Here is a 22,253-nt window from a genome sequence, read left to right on the forward strand (position 1 = left end):
GAAGCATTCTGTCACTAGCAGCAGAGAAGAAGTTTAAACATACAAAGATTTTTGTCAGAAAGCCACTCACACTTAACAATTCTGTTTTAATGCAACTCCTCCACTCCTCTAACAGATTGGGGCCAGTAGGTCAACAGTGCACTAAAAGCAACAGTGCATTTTGTGTAAAGTGATGAGCTATCAAGTATTCACTGAAGCAAAGAGCAGCAGCCTTAATCTGAACAGTGAAGGGAGTGTTCACCCCGTTCAGGGGTCACTGCAGTGGAACAGCCCATCACAGAGCCACATCAAAGGCCTGCCAGAAATATCGATGGGTTTGGATCGAGGCCGAGAAATTCACTACGGCTACAACATTCATTGCGCGCAGCACATGAAGGAGGGGAGGAAAGACATTGAAAATAGGTTGTTGTTTACTCTTTCATATCTTCTCTTTATATTATTACAAAACTTTACACAGACAATTGCTAATCTCCACACTTGAGTGGAACACAGAACAACAAAAAATAAAAAGTATTTCTCATCCAAAAGGCATAAATAATATAAAAGACAAACTTTTTTTACTTTAAAACAGATACATTCGTATGAAATAATATTTCACTACTACAAAAAAATAAATAAGTCATCTCAAGAGTTTTTGATCTTTTATGAGAGTCTTCCCTCCAGTGGGATACAGTTTCTGTCTTTGAGCAACGTTTCCTTTGCTCTCTGCGTTTCTCTCCATCTGGCTCGGCTCTCAGTCTCTTGTAGTCGCTCTCTTTTTCACACTTTGCTCAGCTCAGTCAAGTCCATCCAAAGCTTTGTGTCCTTGTCACCGTAACATGCAGTGTCTCTGACTATCCCATCGCTGCTCCTCTTCCTCTGTGATATTTCCACCACTGTCTCCCGTCCAGTCTCTCTGCCTGGTTCCTTTAAACTCCTCCACGCTACAGGGGAGTGTGTTTGTGTGTGGGCTGCGTTGTTCAGACCTCCTGTGGACTGGGCTGGATCAGCTCGCCTGCCAGGCTGCTGCTGGAGATCCACCCAGGCTTTTCGTCACAGTCCAAGTCTGGCAGGCCAAGACTCTCCCAGCATACCACAGGCCCCTCCATGTCCATGCACTCCAGCTCCTCCTCAGCTGCACACAAACAGAGAGAGAGGAGAGTCTTTGGTTTGTGTTTCACATTAAAAAAGACAAGAACAGATTCTGGAGAGGACCACAGTGTAATTTGTGGTGATGCTGCATAGTTTGTCTGCATAAAACATGAGGATTGGTAATGATATAAAAACTTACTAGCATGAAAAAGAAAGAAAAACTGTCAGAGTTAGATTTCATAATAGTGTTGGACCATGAATGTCTAGAAGTAAATGTTTTCACTTACAAAGGGATTATTTTGTTAGCTCTATTGTCTTTAAACAATAGCTGGACATTTTGGGAAATATGCTTATTCGCTTTCTTGCGAGGAGTTAGAGGAAGAGATTGATATCACTCTGTCTGGGTAAATATGAAGATAACAGCAGCAGGTTAGCTTAGCTTAGCACAGAGACTGCAGCAGTGAGAAACAGACTCAGATTTAGGCCATTAGATTCAACAAGTGAACATGTTATATCATACATGAAGTTCGGGTAGATTTGTCATAATGGGCAAAGAATGGACAGTGAAATTGAAGCCCAGTCATAGAATTTAGCCTCTATTGGTGTTATTATGAATACATTACCTCTAATTATAGACTGTGATACATAAGACATTTAAATGTATAGGTAACACTTTACAATAACCATCTAAGTTATGTTTATAGATGGTTAATAAACCAAATATTAACCATTTACAAAGTACTACAATTAGGTCTACATATTTAATCTTTATAGATGTTTTACAACCATTTTCTTAAAGCTATATAAATAATTTGGAAATCATTAACAAATGCTTAAAATAGTGTTTAAAATGTTATGAGTGCAACTATAAACCATTAATAAAAAGTCCATTGATGAACATTATTAATTAGAATTGAATTGTTTATTAATAGTAAAGTAACTATTAACCTACATTAATAAACTATCTTTTTACCATTTATAAATGATGGTTATTGTAAAGTGTTACCAATGTATATTGCCAACAAGGCAGTGAGCAGTTGCAGTTCAGAAGAAAGCACCAGGGGAAGAGAAGACGAAAAAAGTAGTGGAGGAGGAAAAAGACAAAATACTTGGAAAGATTTTGTGGGTATAAAAATGTGTCTCACCAGTGTTGTCTGCTGGACAGTTTTCATTGTTCCCGACCAGACAGCAGGAATGCTGTGAGGGCGAGGACTCCCTGTGCTCGTCTGGCTGGCACCCTGCATCGGCCCCCTGCTCACCGGAGAGCATATAGCTGTCGGGGCCGTGGAACTGCGGCGAAACCTGGCCCAGAGGAACCATCTCTAGACCGTCCTGCTGGCACGGCGCCACACGATGCATTACAGGCAGAGTGCCGCTGGAGAAAGTGCCATTGGTCTTGTTGTAACATCTGCTCAGAGAAAGGGGGAGATGGAAAGAAAAGTTGGTCATTTGTTTATAAAGGTGCCTGTGCATTGCTGAGTGGTCACCCACTGACAACTCTCAGCTTCTTCCCCTTAACTCTATGGAGTCTTGGGCTATGTTGTCCATTTTTGAATCCAAAATGTCATTTTTGTATCTTTTTTGGTCATTTTGTGTCTTTTTTAGTCATTTTGGGTCTTCTGTGGTTTTTTATTTTTTTTTGGTTATTCTGTCTTCTCATTTTGTGTCTTTTATAGTCATCTTGTGTCTTTATTTTAGTCATTTGTGTCTTTTGTTGATCATTGCGTGTCTTTTTTAGTCCTTTAATCCAACATAAAATGTGATTTTGAATCTTGCTCAAACCATGCTCAAAGAATTTTAAAAGTTGCAAATGTGAACAAAGGTTGCAAATATAACATATAAGAGGGTTACATCCAGTTCTATCATTTTATACTAAATATATTATTCTATATATTATATTATATATACATCATCAAACTGAAACTGGCCTCATGGAGTTTACAGCCAGAACTTTAGAGGTAAATTTACAGTAGGGCTCCACGCTGCTTTGTTTTCTAGTCTGGATGTGATGAAGAAGTCTGGATTTGGAGCTTTTGCAGACTCCAGAGGGTTAACAGACCACTCTGGTTCTTCCTCTCTGCAGAAATCTGTGGGTTTTCCATCTGACACAGAAAACCCTTGTCTTAATACCCCTTACAGTGTACAAAACAATGACAGCTTTAACACGACCGGAGCAGTCGCACACAGCTGCAAAAAGTGTTTTCAGCAGTTCAACTGGAGATTAAAGGTCCAGTCTCACTGCCTCTAAATAACTGTGACACATTGTGGTTTTGCTCTCCGGAGTAGTTCCCAAATGCAGACAGTTGCACGCAGCGAGCTCCACCACGTTTCCCCAAACTCAGCTTCCCTCATCGGCACATGATTGGATTGTAACCACACCCCCTCTTTTCCCAGCAGCCGGAGGTAAATAAACACGGGGCTCATTAGGTCTGCTGGCTGGGTGCACATAGGGTAAACTGTGATGCTGGGGACCCTTAAGTACATAAACATGACTAGCAGGAGGGGAAATATGTGTGTTTGTGTGTGTGTGTGTATGTGTACTTTTATTCAGCGGCATCTTGTAAATTTGAGTGAGGTGCATTTCCTTGTAATATCCACGAGGTTCATCTTTTTCAGTTTCTTTTTTCAAGGTGCTCTTGTGAAAAAGAGCTCAGAAAATTTTCCAGTTGTAAAAATCACACTGCAAAAAAGGGTGTATAAAAACAAGATAAAAACACTAAATCTGAGGGAAATGATCTTGCTGCATGGACAGATTTTCACTTGACGCGATTTCTTAAATTAAGATTGTTAAATCTAGAAATAAGCATGTTGAACGCTCAAAATAAGAAATTAACTCTTAAAACAAGTTAAATTATCTAACACTTCTAAATCTAAAGTTTTTTTAAATCTTGGTAAGAAACAAATAATGTGCAGGTCACTCTGCTCGGGCCAGTTCATAGCTGCTTGCAGCTTTAATTTATCTTGTTTTAAGAGTTCATTTCTTATTTTAAGCGTTCAACATACTTATATCTAGATTTAACTACTTAATTTAAGAAATCTTGACATGTGAAATTAGCAGCAAGATCATTTCCCTCAGATTTAGTGTTTTTATCTTGTTTTTAGACACCCCTTTTTTGCAATGCAAGCTGTGGAAAATGCACTAGAATCCCTTCTAGTATCTAAGCAAGTAAGTAAAAAAGGATAAATGATAAAAGTATAGTCTCTTTTTATGACGCTCACTAATTTCAAATAAAAGATAAAATTATCTTCTTCTTGTCTGATAAATAAAACAACAATAAATCCATAGATTTTTTGGAAGATAAGATGTCCAACAAAGCAAAAGCCACCCATAAAAACAACACTAAATTAAAATAACTTCTCCCACCTGTTATTGTTGCAGAGGTTCTGACAGCTCATACAGTCAGACGACTCTGTTTGGGGCAGAGCTGTGTACATGCCTCCACCCTGACAAGAGAACACAAACATCGCTTTTAGCCAAACCAAACTGGATTTGCAGCTGCTGATGTAAAAAACCACGCTTGGTCATTTATAATACAATAATGCATCTCTAAGTTTGGAGTAGGTTGTGGTGCAGCGCTCACGTTATGGTGGTGGTGTGGGTGCGAGTGCTCGCAGTCCCGGGTGCTGTGGGGCAGGGTGCCATCGTGGCCGTGTGGGTGGCCGGGTGAGAACAGGCTGCCAGAGCCGTTGAGCAGCGCCAAGCCGTTGGGGAGTTTGTGGTGGAGGTGATGGCACCCTTGGGGCAACATGGGGCCACTGTGTCCGTAACCCCCATGGACGCCCCCATTGATGCGGCTGGTGCCGGGCAGAGTGGTGTACTCCAGGACATGGCCATTCATCTCTGCTGGCTGGTACAGGTAGCCGGGGGGGTCGTACTCTACAGCAGAGGGACCGAGAGAGAGAGGAAGAGAGAGAGAGAGACAGAGAGGGTGATGGAGGGGCGTAATGGTTAGGAGAGAGGTGGAGGCCAGTTTGAAAGGATGATCTAGTCTACACTGCAAAGGAACATGTAGAAACACATGCAGGCTGGTGCATCGAGATGAAGCCAAGACCACAGAAACCACCAGAAACATGGATCAAACAGATCCTCAGATATTTAAGAGACGCACACTCAGCATTTTGCTGGAGTACTGCATAGTGCTGAAGAAGACTTCAAGCTTTTATCTCAAACCAGCTTTTGACTTGAACGGAACTGATAAAGAAATCACTGCATGGTTACTTGCAACCTTGGGTTAAGTTAAGATAAACGTTTATTAGTCCCAGTTTTAATTAGAAATTGCATTGATGCAGCAGCAAGTGCACTGCAAAAAACGGGGTGTCTAAAAACAAGATAAAACACTAAATCTGAGGGAAATTATCTTGCTGCATGGACAGATAATTTCACTTGACAAGATTTCTTGAATTAAGATTATTAAATCTAGAAATAAGCATGTTGAACGCTTAAAATAAGAAATTAACTCTTAAAACAAGATAAATTAAAGCTGCAAGCAGAGATGAACTGGCCCGAGCAGAGTGACCTGACAGTTATTTGTTAATTACCAAGATAAAAAAACTTTAGATTTAGAAGTGTTAGATAATTTAGCTTGTTTTAAGAGTTAATTTCTTATTTTCAAGCGTTCAACATGCTTATTTCTAGATTTAATAATCTTAATCCAAGAAATCTTGTCAAGTGAAATTATCTGTCCATGCAGCAAGATAATTTCCTTCAGGTTAAGTGTTTTAATCTTGGTTTTAGACACCCCGTTTTTGCAGTCTACTTACAGGAATAATTCATCATAGCAGGAAAAATCCTTCTACTTAAATATCTAACTACGTATTCAGCCTTAGTTCTTACGCCTGTCACAAAAATTACTTATGTTGAATGATATATTGTCACAGACGTGATTGCAATAAATTAGATTTTGTAATAAATTAAATCATAAATAAAATGGACTCTACAATATCTATAAATATCCATATTATAATACTTCGATAAATCTTTACATTTAGCTAAAAATGGTCTGATTACGTTTTTTTTTCTAAAATTAACCCTAACCCTGCTGGATAGCAAATAAATGCATTTCTTTTTTGCATCAGATTTGCCTCTTTAAGTAATATGTCAGTGTGCAGCTGTTTTCTTACATCATAGCACAGTTCAGGTACAAATCAGGTACTGAAATTAGATCATTTTTAGACGTCATATTTGATATTTAACAGATAATACATAATACACTTCACATCTGCAAAGTACTCGTAAAGCTGTTTTATGTTTAGACAACAATAAACATTGCACTTTGAGAAGCTTGGTTTGTTTTGTACACTGAGAGACATGATTTGTGTTTATTTTTGCCAAAACAAGTTAATGAAATAAGCATTGCCTTTGCATGAAACTCATATTGCCACCAGTAATAATAAATAAATAAATAAATAAATCAGTTCTATTGTTCGCTTCACTCTGATGTTAATGTGAATTATTAAACACAAAATCAGCACCTGTGACTCAATCTTAGCTTTTTTCCAAAATCTTTAAGCTGCAAAACCCCAACTATTTACAGACCCTAAAGGTCTGGTAAAGAGTCCATCCAACAATGGCAAACACTTTTGCAAGCACTGTGGGAACCATATCCGCTCTATGAACACTTGGAATATGCTGCACATGCTGTCTCGGGGCCAACAATGTTTAAATATGAAACACTTCAAATGTAGTTAACTGTATGTGTGCTGGTGCTGCAAACTCATTTTAAAGTGAACAGCTATCCAAACTCTCCATACTTCACTGCAAAAAAGAAAATCTACAAATAAGCATGTTGAACACTTAAAATAAGAAATTAGCTCTTCAAACAAGATACATTTTCTAACACTTGTAAATCTAAAGTTTTATTCATCTTGGTAAGCAACAAATAATTGTCAGTGCCCTCTGCTCGGGCCCGTTCATCGCTGCTTGCAGCTTTAATTTATCTTGTTTTAAGCGTTCAACATGCTTATTTCTAGATGTAATAATGTTAATTTAAGAAATCTTGTCAAGTGAAATTATCTGTCCATGCAGCAAGACAATTTCCCTCAGATTTAGTGTTTTTATCTTGTTTTTAGACACACCTTTTTTGCAGTGTTCCTTTGGCTTTGGGTTTAGTGTCTATATTAACTCACTGTGCATGTTGTTCTGCTGGCGATTCCTCCACAGACACATGGCAATAAAAGCCAGCAGGATGAGCACCATCACTCCCAAAACACAGCCCACAATCAGGTAGAGCAGTCCTCCAGGTGGGCTTGGTGGCTCCTGCGGGTGGGGGTAAGGTGGGGTGATGGGGTGCTGGCTGGGTGACCCCGGGGACTGGCGTGCTGCAGCAGAAGAGAGGGAGGAGGGGACTTGAGAAACAGCTTTTTACCCGCTAGCAACAAAGAAAAATAACACAGCACCAAACTACAGAATGCAAACCATTGTTGCTGCTCTCATAAAACTCAACATATTTATGTTGTGTAATTATGGCGATCGGACCCGTCATTAAAGTAACAGCCTTCATAGAAACATGCCTGGACTTCTGATAAAGTGGAGGTTTGGTTGACGCATGAGTCATTTCTTTTGCGAGACAGTTTATGTTTTCTTACCTTTGGTCTCACAGATCATGACGTTGCTGTATTCGCTCTCTCCCCCACCATTAAAGCACTGCATCTTGATATCGTAGGAGGTCTCAGCCTGGAGATGTGCAATCATGTGCCACTGCATTAAACCTGAGAGGCCCAGAGGAGAGGGAGGTGGAAAAAAAAGGGGGATAAAGGTGAGAAAGGACTTCCTCTATGAGCTGGTGTTGACTCACATTGCTCCAGTACACAGTTGTACTCTTAGTATTTCACTTTTTCTCTGGTTTCTCTTTATGTCTCACACTTCAGGTCATGTTCTTTCATGCTCTCTTTCTCTCTCATTCACCCCCCCTTTCTCTTTGCTTCAGAGCCCCCCACCCTTCTCTCTTACTCCGTCAGTCCCACGAGGGCCCAGACAGTTGCTTTACTCTCCATGAGCTCCATATATGGCAGCTTCATGTTTGTCCTGGCCTGTCTCCAGTATTCCCACTCTGCACACACACACACACCACTGCTGCACCAACACACAATCACACTACTACGTGCTGCTTTGGAATCACAGATGCGACGGCAATCTCCAACATGGAAATGCTACATTTCAAACAAATGAGGCTGAAATAAGCTGCTGTGTTTTGTTTAATACGAAGTATAATAAATCACTGCACATGTGCTGCCTCTGCCCCAAGGTAGATCTTAACTTTTCTAAGTGGGAACAATAAAAGAAAGCTGCTGCTGAAGCTTAATCTACTCTGTGCTCTGAATCAGAGTCAGTACAGGAGCAAAAGTTTTATACGCAAATAAACACCAGTTTGTTCCCAATCACAGATTTCAAATATACAGTTTTAAACAAGATACACAAAGAATATCTGAGGGGAATGTGACTACAGCAGGCATAGAGGGCTGGGTACTGAACCTGCAAAAAAGGTGTGTCTAAAAACAAGATAAAAATACTAAATCTGAGGGAAATGATCTTGCTGCATGGACAGATAATTTCACTTGACAATATTTCTTAAATTAAGATTATTAAATCTAGAAATAAGCATGTTGTACGCTTAAAAATAAGAAATTAACTCTTAAAACAAGATAAATTAAAGCTGCAGCACCAATGAACTGGCCCAAGCAGAGTGACCTGACAATTATGTGCTTCTTACCAAGATAAAAAAAAACTTTAGATTTAGAAGTGTTACATATTTATCTTGTTTTAAGAGTTAATTTCTTATTTTAAGACATTCAACATGCTTCTTTCTAGATTTAATAATCTTAATTTAAGAAATCTTGTCAAGTGAAATTATCTGTCCATGCAGCAAGATCATTTCCCTCAGATTTAGTGTTTTTATCTTGTTTTAGACACACCTTTTTTGCAGTGTGGGTATCAACTGAAGGGGATTGTTGGTTTTTCAGATTATAAATTTTGTTTTTAGGACATTAGATGCTAAAACATCTGAGTACTTTCATTTATACATGACCAAAACAGGAGAGTTGTGTAGAGAAACTGAAACTCTAGATTTTCAAAAATAAAGTAAGCACTGATGATATTTTAAATTATTGTCAAGTCCAATTTTTTTGAAGAACAATGTGACAATCCAGGTTAAAATGTGTGCAGTCTATGTCTCGTGTCAGCCACCATGTCTTGTTGGCTTTAATACTGGACTGGTTAGAAAGGTTGTATAATTCTGGGTAATATATTACTGTTTTTTGGCTTGAAAACCAGTCAAATCAGCAGAGCTTCTGTTTTATTTGCTCTGGCAGATGCATCTGGTCACTCAAGAAACCCAACTCCTATCAAACTGTCAAACTAGGCAGTAGTGATCAAGATTTTTATCGCCTCATCTGTTTTCAGAAACACATTTTAGTGCACTATTTAGCTGTAATAGGAGAAATTTGTGACCAGGGCGCCACGTTTTACTTACTTGAAAAAGGGCAAAGCACTGCACCAACTTGCATGTATCACTCAGTGCAAATCAGAAATGAGGTTTCAAACTAATACACATCTGCCATGTTAGCTAGGTTAGATAAGTAGATAAGTAGAGGCAGAATGAATTGAATTGAATTGTAGTGGAAATACAGTTATATCTATGGTTGTCAATGGTTTTCCCAAAATTATACGATTTCCATCAGAACATCTGATAGGTTTGAGAGTAGGGCTGGGCGATATATTGATATAAAAGATATATCAATATATTTTTTTTAATGTGATATTTATATGAAAACAAGATGAATTAAAGCTGCAAGCAGCGATGAACTGGTCCGAGCAGAGTGCACTGCAAATTATTTGTTTCTTACCAAGATAAAAAAAACTTTAGATTTAGAAGTGTTAGATCATTTATCTTGTTTTTTTTTAGTTTTTTAGTTTTAGTTTTTTGAGTTAATTTCTTATTTTAAGAGTTCAACATGCTTATTTCTAGATTTAACAATCTTAACTTAAAACATCTTGTCAAGGTAAATTATCTGTCCATGCAGCAAGATCATTTCCCTCAGATTTAGTGTTTTTATCTTGACACACCTTTTTTGCAGTGTGCTCATGTGTATACAGCCTCACACACACAGACACACAGACACACAGACACACACACAGACACACAGACACACACACACACAGACACACACACACACACACACACACACACACAGACACACACACACACACACACACACACACACACACGTGTCCCTGACAGTGAGGAGATAGATAATAAGATGTTAAAGAGTTGGGCGGAGTGGAGGACGTCCCTCCTTCCCTTCCTGTACCAGGCTCCACTGTTAGCATTCCATCCAGCAACCTGAGCCCCTCTCCTCATGTTTCAGCTCTGGCAACCATTTATTAAAAACAGATTTCAGAAAGCCCTGCTGCCCAGGGACAGCACTGTCTATAAATCAAACAGCAGAAATGCCCCCTCTTCATTACACCCCACTCTGGACTGGGAGTATCCATTACCCTCCCAGCTCCCAGTTTATCTGCAGAGCGTGAGCCGAACATCCGGGACAGGATGGGCTGTCGACAAACAATCTACACCAGCTACACACTCAATCTGCAGTGGAAACACAGACGCACAAACATCGCATTTCCACTCACCTTCAACGATATCTCTTTTGTAGTCGCTGTCGTTGTCGCTGTCTGTGGGCCGATAGTAGATGTAGAAGCCTTGGATCGGAGTGTTGTTATTACTCGAGGGACTATACTGGATGGGGATGGAAAAAAGATTACGTTAGCAATCTGGTGGGCAATTATTATACAAAGAGAGGAAATTTTCCGGCAACTAATGGCGGGGCTTGTTATCAGCAGATGTACAGGACTGCAAGCAAGACTATGATTGCACTTTGTGTCTAAAGTTCAGGAAATAATGACACTGTCTGAGGTTAAGTAAATGTGGGGAACTATCTGCGTCCATCTGTGGTGAGGAGGAAAACTGCTTTCAAGAGAGAGCGGAATCAAAACATAGATGGACAGGGCCTCTTAATCTCTTTTAGAGCAGAACTCTAATCAGCACAGCAGCTCAATTAAAGGTCTGATTGAGGCTCGGCTGCAGGAAAACCACCAGCAGCTCAAAGCTTAAAGCTAGCTGGAAAAGACACTACATCATCCAGGCTGTTTACCTAAGTATTGTTCTTAAAACAATTATTTTTAGCTGCTTTTTTTCTTGTACTCCAGAGCTGTAGACTTGACATTAAGACATGAGGACCTCAGACTTGAATGTTTGCAGAAAATCGCAAATTTTGGCATTGTAAAATCCCAGAATAAAAAAACAAAGTAACAGGTATAATCAGGCCTTGAGAATTCAATTATTAAACCCATGTATTATAAGGACATCAACAAAGTCCAACTAGATGCACAAGTTTTCAGGCAGGTTTTAAACAAGCTTAAAGTTTATCCAGTTCATCTCACATATGGAGGTAAGTTAAGTTGTTTTTTTTCTCTTAAAGTAATTTTGTGTCAAATTTGACTGCTTGTGTTTCTCACCCCATCTGACTGCTTTTTGTTTGTTTTCAGACCTCTGAAATTACCTTGGTGAGTAAAATCATACCTGAAAGTTTGAAAATAAAGCCTAGGTTGTAAAAAGTTAAGGAAGTAAGAAAAAGATCTATAAACTTCTCCTTCCCCTAGATTTATGGATGTACTTACAGTCCAGCGCAGCATGATCTGAGTGTCACTGATGGCGTCCGTGGATGTGATGTGAGGTCCCACCACAGGACGGTCTTGGGGACGCGGGCTGGCTTGTGGCACCTGGTACGGCTTAGAGGGAATGCTGTGAGGACTCTCACCGTACATGTTCATGGCTACCACACGAAACTTGTAGGAAGAACCTGAGAAATAAATAGAATAACAATGTTACAGAACAATGGTGCTGATCAATAACTCATCATCCTGTGGGGTCCAGCTATGGTGATGCCCGATCCCAAATAGAGATCCCTCCCCATAATGAGTAGCAATCCAATACCAGTATGTTATAAAAAATATCATACTACATCTGCATGACTGTGTATAAAACAGAAAACCAGAATGCTTCAGAGACCAAAATCTTGTCCTGTTGCTACAGATTCTGCATTCATGTGCAGATATCGGTTTATAGAGATTAAGGTGATATATGGTGTCTGTGTTTCTGATGATTTGTTTCATTTAACTCAAGTGGAGAGGTGATTGTTGTTTTTTTATTCCTCTTTATTAAACATCCTGTCTTAACGAAGGAGGTTATGTTGTCAGTTCAGTTTGTCTGTTTTTCAGCAAGATTACACAGAAACTACAGCTCCAATTTTCATGAAACTTGGTGGGAGAAGCATGTGCCAAAGAAGAGCATATTAAATTTAGGAGCAGATCCGAATCATGAGTCAAATACACAAATTATTATTTCACTTTTGTAAACATTGTGAGATAGGGTCAATGGCCATGGTGGTGGTCTGCACTCTCTGTGTACCCTTCTAATTATATGATAGGTTTATTCTACATTATCTCCTTTTTACAAATATTGTGATACAGTAATAACCAAACTGCTAAAACTGTACTATCGTTGATTGCATGCTGTTAACATTCCTGGCCATAAATAAACTAAAACATATCAGCTGGTTATATGCACCAGTGGAACAGGTAAAAACAGTCTGAATTTAGGTTGACTGAAACAGAAAATAGAAAAATAAAGGTAAGACTGTGCGTCCTGGGAGATGGATCCCTCCTCTGTCCCTCCCTGAGGTTTCTTCTTCTTTTTTCCCTGTTAAAAGGGTTTTTTGAGGAGTTTCTCCCTGGCCGATGTGAGGGTCTAAGGACAGAGGGAGTCGTACCATGTACGGTCTGTGAAGCCCTTTGAGGCAAATCTGTGATTTGTGATTTTGGGCTGTATAAATAAAATTGACTTGACTTGACTTAAGACACATGAGCAAACTAGTCACATACACTCTCAGAAATAGGGGTACAGTACGAGTCCTTTTTTGTACCCCAATGTACAATCTACACTAATGTAACCCCTAGGGCCAACTATTGGACCTTAATGTACCTATATGTACCTTTTTGAGGGCCCAAAAGGTACAGATGTGTACCCAAGTGGTAAAAGGTACATATATGTATCCTTTCTTCTACATGCTGGGGTACAATAGACAGTCTGTGTTAAGCTCTACAAATGGCAGTAGCCTAAATATTAATTATTGCTTAAATAATTATTTAGTCTTTCTTCAGCAGTAGTTATACTTTTTAAATGTGAAGGTTTCACTGTTTCCTCAAATCTTCAATGAAGATTTTAACTTCTAACCATTTTTTGAGTAGCCTTGATATAAAATGTTGTTTTGTGAGCAGATTAGCAGGTATGAAAAATGACTAATCATCCAGTCAATATTGTATGTTATGACAGTGTCAAGGGTACAAAATTGTACCTTCTGAGGGTACTGCCTAAAGGTACAATTCTGTACTTTATTTTCTGAGAGTGTAGCATCACCTGATGATTTTAGATCAAGAAAGCCTTATCTGGGCCGCGGAAACATGTCACCCTTCACTGGACTTAAGTAAAGAACTATGTGAAAACTCACCAGGCTCCAGATTGCGGACTTCCACAGAGAGTTTGAGAGGAGAGATATTATCTGCAGCCACAACCCAGTCTGCACTGCGACGTCTGTACTCAACACGGAAAGCTGTGATCGGAGACCCGCCATTGGCTCTCGGGATCCAGGTGACATACACCGAACTCTCAGTGGCCATAGAGATGGTGGGGCGGTCTGGGGCCTCAGGTACTGGGGGGGAAAACAAATCAGTGCAGTTGAGTTTTGAGTTTGAGTCGTGTAATCGTCGCAAATCGAATTTTAAAAAAAAGACACAGAGAGAACTGGCTAACGAGTGCTTCCCAACTCATATAAGGATGGAACAAGTTTAAGGAAAAGGAAAAACAACAGCATGATGTGGAGGAATGTGTACTTACTGCCTGGGCTCTTAGCCACAAAGTTAGAGAGAGCAGGAGAGAGTAAGGGAGAGAAATGAGGGTTAGTGAAAAGACCAATGTGAGTTTCAGCAAAGTAGGCCTACTTGTAATGCGAGTAAACATGCACACACACACAGATACACACACTCAGATCTGACCCTTAAGTCGTGTGGATTCTCACAGCTTTCTGCTTACAGCATCTTTCATCCAAAGAGTCATTACACGGTGTCAACTATCGTGTCACTGTTTGTATTCCAAGGCACCAAGAAGCAAAGCAGACCACATCTAAACATTAAGCTCTGAGATCCTTTCAACACAGCCCGGTCATGAACTCAGCAATGACTATCTCCCCAACAGAAAGCACTAGGGTTGTAGAGATACTATCATTTTCAACTCGATACCGATACTCAGAATTTAACAGAAATATTTTTATTAACAAGAAAAATGCAACATGTAGAAATGAACAGAACCACAGGTTAAATATTTATAATAAAAGAGGTAATGCAAATACAGATAATCGATTCTTTTGAAAATATCGTATCCGGATACAACATTTTAGTTAGGGTTGTCAAAAGTATCGATACTCAAAAAAGTATCGATACTAAAACTTTGTATCCGGATACGATACTCATTTTCAAAAGTATCGATACCCCCCGACCTTTCGTTTCAGGCTGACGTCACGTTAATGATTATAAACAACGTAAATAAATGAATCAGGCACGTAGTATGCCCATATTACGTTTATTGACTCAGTGTCAGTATACATAAGCATAGAGTTAATAAGTTTACATAAATGTTGGTGACTGAAAATTGTTATTTTCTCTCTTGAAGTCCCAGAATGAAGCAGAGAAAAGTCGACTTATCAAGCTTGTCTAATATTGTGCACAGCATACAACCTCAAAATATTGTTGTAATTGTTATTGTTTATTGTATTTATTTATTTATTGCACTACCTCAGACCTGAAGCTTGTTATCATAGGTGCAGTTTCTTTTTGCACTACTGTTTTTTATTATAAATATTTAACCTGTGGTTCTGTTCATTTTTACATGTTGCATTTTTCTTGTTAATAAAAATATTTCTGTTAAATTTTAGGGTCTTTGTGTTTATCCTTGTGGTATCGAAAATCCTATCGAGTATCGAATATTTTCCTAAGTATTTGTCTCTAATTGAAAATTTTAGTATCATGACAACCCTAGTTTTAGTATTGATACTTTTTTGACAACCCTAGAAAGCACCATCACTTCCTCAGAAACACCACACACTCATTGTCTGTAGCTGCAGCAACACAACAGGACTTTACCTCTGTCATGTATGACGACACCAAAGTGTGTGTTGGTGGGTTTGTCCTCTGGAGCTTTAGGCGGCATCGAGATGACGGGAGGCTTGGATGGATTCTTGTTGGAGGTGGTGCTCTTCTCTGAGAGAGGAAAAAAAAACGGAGTAAAAAAACAAGGCCAAACAGGTCTTCAGGGCTATCACTTCCACCAAAAGCACATGGAACAACTCCGGATGTTGGCTCTGAAATCTAAAATTTCCTCCTGGTTTCCGGAGCTTTTCGGGTTTTATCAGGGTGGGTTTCAGGTTTCCACTCGACAAAACACTGCAGTTTAACACTGCAAAGAAAGTGTGTCTAAAAACAAGATAAAAACACTAAATCTGAGGGAATTATCTTGCTGCATGGACAGATAATTTCACTTGACAAGATTTCTTAAATTAAAATCTAGAAATAAGCATGTTGAATGCTTAAAATAAGAAATTAACTCAAAACAAGATAAATTAAAGCTGCAAGCAGCGATGAACTGGCCTGAACAGAGTGACCTGACAATTATTCGTTTCTTACCAAGATTTAGAAAACTTTCGATTAAGAAGTGTTACATAATTTATCTTGTTTTAAGAGTTAATTTCTTAATTTCTTAACTTTTTTGCAGTGCACTTTGCTGTGTTGTTGCTTGAACAAGTGTGTGATGTAGATTGTGTATCTAATTTAACAATTTTTAGCAGCTGAAGCCTCATTTTTAATCGCATTAAATTGTTTACGTAAAGATTGAAAAACAATAATTTTGTAGCTTACAACCCCTGATTCCAAAAAAAGTTTGGACACTGTGAAAAACATTCATAAAGAAAAGGCATCAAATTCACAATAAGTATATTTATTTCAGTCTAAACATGAAATATTTTGTTTTCAATTGAATGTCCGTCGCAAATAATGGAATTAAGATTGTTTTTTCAAACAGGGCCGTAGCTCTAGATTATGTCTTAGTTCATATTTTTGGGTATTTGTGGGGTTTTATTTATAAACATTTGGTTGCTTTTTGTATTTTTTTGACTATCTGTAGGCAAAACAGTGTATTTGGAATTATAATTCTGGCAGTGTGAAAAAAAAAAGAAAAAAAAAAACCATCACATGTTCATTAGGGAGATACATTTTACAGAAGATATTCTTAAAGTTAAATAAATAAATAAAATTGAGGCAAAAATATGACCTTATTGAGGATAAGTCAAATATTGCATCGGGGTGTGGCGACAGAGTTTGGAGCCATATCTGGACATAAAAGTCTGGTTTTGGACTGGTTGGCTTTTTTTTTTTTTGTCCAGGACTATTTTGTATAAGAACCACCCTTGGGATAGAACCATATCTGTGGTTTCTGGCAGTATTGCTGAGCGGGGGAACATTTTGTCAACCCTGCTGTGGTATAGCATTATTGTTAGTTTTTGGGAACATTTGCGGTTGTTCTTGTTTCTATTTGTCTCAAAAACACAAAAAACTATGATTATGATACTGATGATTATGATTGTACTTGGGATTATAATTGGACAATGAAGTGGAAGTTGTAGTTTGAAGGACTATTCTGCCCTCACATACAGTTTATATTTGTATATAATACATTTTTAGTAATGAGGTGCTTCTTCTTCTGTTATGAACTTTCTCCCTTCCACAGAATCTGTGAACTAATTACATTTTGCCAGGTGCTTAAACAAAAGAAGAAAAAATAGCTTGGTTGAAAATACATTATTCTGCTTCCTCCCTTCCATAAATCACAAGCATAATGCAATTATATGGGTCCAAAGGTAGAAAAACAAATATCACCCTGAAAAGAGACAGTATAATTACTTCTCAAAAATGCACTGTGCTTTGCATATTTTTTTGCTCTCATGGGAGCTTTCGCTGGAGAAAGCGATGCCTGTTTCTGCTTTCTTCTCCGACAAATTTCTTCCTGAATGTCTGTTTAATGTCGGTGCACAATCTGGAGTCTAGAAACAACCAGATGCTCTTTAACTCAAAGGAGATGACACCAAAACCTGACATTTACTGTTGATGTTTTAGGCAGCTGAAAATTTTCCTCTTTCTATTGTAGCTTTGCTGGAAAAGTAGTGAAGAGGGGTCTTCCAGTGGTCAGATATTCCCAAGAATACCACAAGAAACACTAAACAGCCGAATACACGCTGGGATTGAAAGTAAATCGCTTCTAACAGTTGTTTTAAGTGTTTTTTGTTGTTGTCGGACTGACCCTTGCCGGTGCGGAAGGTGAGCATGGCTGGCTGGCCTTCGCCTGCTGAACTTCGAGCCACCATCAGCACCTCATAGAGACTGGAGGACTCCAACTCCGACAGCCGCAGGGTCTTCTCGCTGCCAGGGACACGGACCGTGTGCCAGCTCCCCACCACTGTTCCCATTTCATCGACCTGACACACACAGACAGACGGCCACACACACAGACAAACACAAACACATGACTAAAAATTACAGAGGGAAAAACAAAATCATGTGTCGGCCTACAGTCCTCCGCAGTCTCCTACTGAGCCTGAATAACGACAGGGAACGGCCTCAGAAACAATCCCACTGAGATTTATGTCACAATTTCCAACTCCAGCAAAACTGAGTCCTGCTGCCAACAGTCTTCAGTAGTATTGCTGCAGTTTTGTAGTCAGAGTGAGCTTGAAACTGAAGTAAACGCAGGATTTTAAACAGGAAATAAGCGACCCTTCAGTCAGTTCAGGCCTTGACCTTCGCTTCCTAATTCAACCCTTCATCGGGCACTCATTGAAATACTTGCTAATTCCAAATTTCAACCCTAGAGAATATTGGAGGATATTACATACTGCCAGAATGTGTAAAAAAAAACATACGGACCCGGGGGAGGGGGGTAAGATTTTGAGAAAAAAGTTTACAAGATTAAAGTGGCAAATCTACAAGAAAAAAATGCTCAGATTTATGAGATTTAAAGTGGTGAATCTGCCAGAAAAAAAGTTGTTTCCCCCCCCACTTTTTTCTCGTAAATCTGCAACTTTTTTCGCGCAGATTTGCCACTTTAAATCTGCGACTTTTTTTCTTGTAGATTTGCCACTTTTATCTAGTAAATTTGCAAAGTCATTGAAGAATAATTCTGTTTGTACGACTGTCTGTTTGTTTCTTGCAGATTTTTTTTCTAAATTTTTCATTTTTACATTGGAGGTCAAGGCCAATAAAGTTAATATTATTATATTATTATCATACTGATTGGTCAGATGTCACCGGGACCCTATTTTGATATCCACTGAAGTTACCAAATACAGTTCTTCGCCCGATAAAGGGTTAATGAACATAAAACACTCGCCCATTGTCAGTTGGCTGTCTTTAAAACAATGACAAGAAATAAGAAAAAACGTGTATTTTTTCCCCCTCACCTTGCGGTATTTGACAAAATAGGCGTTGATTTGACTGCCTCCATCACGCCCCGCCCTCCACTCCAGGTCGTACATGTCAGGTTTGTGAGTCTGAGGAGGGCTGGTAATGATCGGCGCCTCTGGAGTAGGACGGTCACTGTTCCTTTCAACCGGCACGTTGATCGTGTCGCCGTCATCTTCGGTGAGGAATCGCTCGTGGCCCTCGTCGCTCTGCATGGGGTGGAGCGATGGTGAAGCCTCCAGCAGCACACCAGCAGTGGAGCTGAGCAGTGGATCTGTCAGGGAGAAAATTTTTAAATTATTTAAATATAACTGGAAAAAAACATTGTCAGGTTCACAAGTTTTCCTTTTTTAACCCTCTGGAGTCTATGAAACAACCTGCACATGACTTCATGTAGTAAAAATGAAGCAACATTGAGTCTTGCCATCAGCTTCCCTCTAAATTTCTGGCTTGAAACTCCATACCAGATTTTATATTTTTTTGATGATATTCGGCCAAGTAAAACCAGAGATAATGTCAAATATATTTAGTATAAAAATATAGAACTAGAGATTATCCTCATTTTACTTGTTATATGTTATATTTGCAACCTGTGCTCATTTTTGCAACATGTACATTTCTGTGTGTGAAACATAATTTTCAAGATCAATGTTTTCCTTTGTTTCTTTTGGGTTCAAAATTTTGATCAAGTAAGTCAAAGTTAAAAATTAATGATCAGGACATATAGGTGAGGTTGCGCTGAAAAAAACTGATACCAACATGGCATGGTGAAGATTTTTTTAACAGATTTTTTAACGGACATAGTAGCTGAAGATTTCAGAAGATTAATAGCCTTACACAGAGGATTTAGTTGAAATGACTAGATAAACCTTCTTGGAGGTGCCAAAAAAAACCCATTTGAACTTTTACATTTTTACAAAAACTGATTTAACAATTGTGAAACAACACAAGAGTGTTTTTAAGACATGTCAACACTTTCAGACAGCAGCTAGGACTTTAAATGGTTGGTGTTATGCAACATTGCTGCAATAATTAAAGTATAGCCTCCACATCTGTCACAATGCGTCACATTAACACACATCTTTCAGACCATCATCGCTGTACATATTATTATTTACTTTACATTCCTGCTCAAAACTGTACAGCTTTTAATTTGTTATTGTCAACTGTTGCAGTACTTTCATTTATCTTTTATTTCCTCTTACTATGTTTATTGTAATGCACCAGAATACCAAGCCAAATTCCTTGAATGAATGTCAAAACCTACCTTGTAATAAACTTTATGAACTTTTTTAACTCTAAAAGACATATTGTCACATTTTTGTATCACAGAAAGTATATATTTTTTTATTTTGCATGTATGAGCATTGCAAAATAAAAAAACTGTATGCATCAGTCTATTTTTATTTGCTGATGTAGGAAAATTTTAAATATTTAGTTTCTTGATTAAGAACCTGGATCTAGGTTGAGTTTTTCTGAAAATCATCCCTTGAAAAAGAAAAATGTAATAAAAGCTGAAGCATCGAACAAAGTCACTCAGTCAGTAACTAACTGAGGTGGCCTGACAGAGGACAACCAGTGCAGGTTTACATTTTGGACCGAGCCATTTAATTTACATAAAATAACAAGAAAAACCTGGAACTCTGCAGCTCTACATAATCGTGCTTTGTTTGTTTTCTTCATTAAATCTTCGTCAGAGCCCGAGCGGTCCACCTGGGCATATCATGCAAGTTGCGAGACTTATTATTGCTGACACCGGTTTGGCAGAGTCGGGTGGAATTTTTCACAGACGTTTGGAGGACACTGAGCACAGCCCACAAGAGCAGCGACCACTCGAGTCGGAGCCACACCACTGAGGTCAAAGAGCGCCATAATTGAATATTAAAACCTAAACAAGTGAGTAAGGAGGTTAGATCGAGGCTTGCCACAGGGGCACGGTGCAGGGCCTAGGGTCCAGTTTCGTGCTGTTTTGTGTGCGGCACCGGTTCACTTTGTAAAACAAACAGGCTTGGAGCTGGTAACACTAGACCTGATCCTGGGACTGCGGCCAGCTGCCACACATTCCACACGCCAACCATTAAAATACCGGAGAGAATCAGACCCCAGTACTACAGCCAGTCCAACACACTCTGCAGCTCGTTCCCTCCCTCTGCCCTCTCGCCACAGCTCTGACTCACAGCTTAACCACAGCCGGGGCTCCTCCTCCGACACACTGATACAGGAGGAGGCAATTAAGGCCACGGCGTCCTCGCTGTCCTCATGCAGAGGAGTGATATATCTTGAGTAAGTGCTACTACACCTGGACAGAGATACGCTGCCAGGTTCTTCCCAGAAAAGGTCAGTCCATTAGAGATGAACACCTGGGAGTAAATGTGATAGTAAATCACAAAGGATTACCAGCAGAGCTTCACTTTGGACAGAGCTCGGCTTATTGGAAGAAAAGTGAATGTATATTTTATATTCCTGACTGGCTGCCTGGACGTCACTGTCGCTCTTTCCTGATGTGGTGAGGAATTGTGATTAGGTCTGCAACTAATTATTACTTTCTCTGGCAATTTACCAGTTAATCATTTGGTTTAGAAAACAGCTTAAAAAGTCCAAGGTAATGTTAAATTCCTGACTTAATCACAACAGCAGCCCAAAGATATTAAATGAATGATGTAAAAAAACAAAGGAAAACAATGTTTGTTTGTTTGTTTCCCTGCTCAATAATAATATAAAAATAGATTTTCTCAATTGTTCTAGATTCATTTTCCATCAATCAGATCAGATAATCTTTTCAGTACGTGTTGTGGCTATAGCGAGGCATCTAGCTTTGTCATGTGGGAGTTGGGAAGAAACAACCAATCACATGACAGAATAAAGACACCACATCTCCCCGGTGGTGCATCCCACTTAACGGATGAAAGCGGGAAGTTGTCATGGTGATGCAAACAACGATACCAAACAGAAGACCAAACATATTTCAGATCGCTCTATGTGATGAATTACTAATAATAACTGTTTAGTTTGAATGCAAAGGGCATTCGATAAGCTCCGGTGCCTGGTACCTAAAAACAACTGAACACAAACTGACCTCAGTTTACCTCTGCTGGGCACATCCTGCTTATCAGCTTCATGTTCACTTTTGTGTATATCTGCGGCAAAAGATATTAAATCTCATTCTTCTTCCTGTAGTCTCTGGATGGGGAGCAAATGCTTTGCAGTGAACCCGTCTGATCCTGTCTGGTTTGTACTCCCTATGTACCACATGTAGCTGTATGAATCATTCTGCAGATAAAGGGGCGAGCTGAGGGATTGGGCCCTGGCGTAAAGGGGCTGGGGAGGGAGAGGAGGGGAGGGGAGGGGCGGCTTGGGGGAAAGTGGTGGTGGTGGGGGGGGGGGGGACGTTGTGATGTGTTAATAAATAAAAGGCAGTTGTGTATGATGTTGACAGCTGGGTGGTCTGCTCCTCGTCATAACCCTCCACGGCTACTCCTTACATTCCAGTGTCCGGGGGCTTATCCCCGACGGCGTGCACAAAGCTCACTCTCACGCTCAAGCTCAGTTCAAGGCTCAGGAG

At 39.3% G+C, this 22,253-nt stretch overlaps 1 protein-coding gene across 1 annotated transcript in view; it reads right to left on the reverse strand.

Annotated features, from left to right (window-relative positions):
- Positions 1–811: 811 nt before the first annotated feature.
- Positions 812–22,253, reverse strand: part of cdon (cell adhesion associated, oncogene regulated) — an 89,561-nt gene continuing 68,119 nt past the window's right edge. Inside the window, exons 10-21 of the mRNA XM_059331458.1 lie at positions 18,691–18,965; positions 17,535–17,709; positions 15,326–15,442; positions 13,639–13,839; positions 11,750–11,931; positions 10,703–10,808; positions 7,657–7,779; positions 7,198–7,389; positions 4,653–4,948; positions 4,436–4,515; positions 2,217–2,479; positions 812–1,114 (exon numbers count right to left, since the gene is read on the reverse strand). Of these exons, the coding sequence (XP_059187441.1) occupies positions 960–1,114; positions 2,217–2,479; positions 4,436–4,515; positions 4,653–4,948; positions 7,198–7,389; positions 7,657–7,779; positions 10,703–10,808; positions 11,750–11,931; positions 13,639–13,839; positions 15,326–15,442; positions 17,535–17,709; positions 18,691–18,965 (2,165 nt within the window). The 3' untranslated portion in view covers positions 812–959. The remainder of the gene's footprint in view (positions 1,115–2,216; positions 2,480–4,435; positions 4,516–4,652; positions 4,949–7,197; positions 7,390–7,656; positions 7,780–10,702; positions 10,809–11,749; positions 11,932–13,638; positions 13,840–15,325; positions 15,443–17,534; positions 17,710–18,690; positions 18,966–22,253) is intronic.

The sequence above is a fragment of the Centropristis striata genome, chromosome 4, assembly GCF_030273125.1.
Source record: "Centropristis striata isolate RG_2023a ecotype Rhode Island chromosome 4, C.striata_1.0, whole genome shotgun sequence".
Taxonomy (NCBI): Eukaryota; Metazoa; Chordata; class Actinopteri; order Perciformes; family Serranidae; genus Centropristis; species Centropristis striata.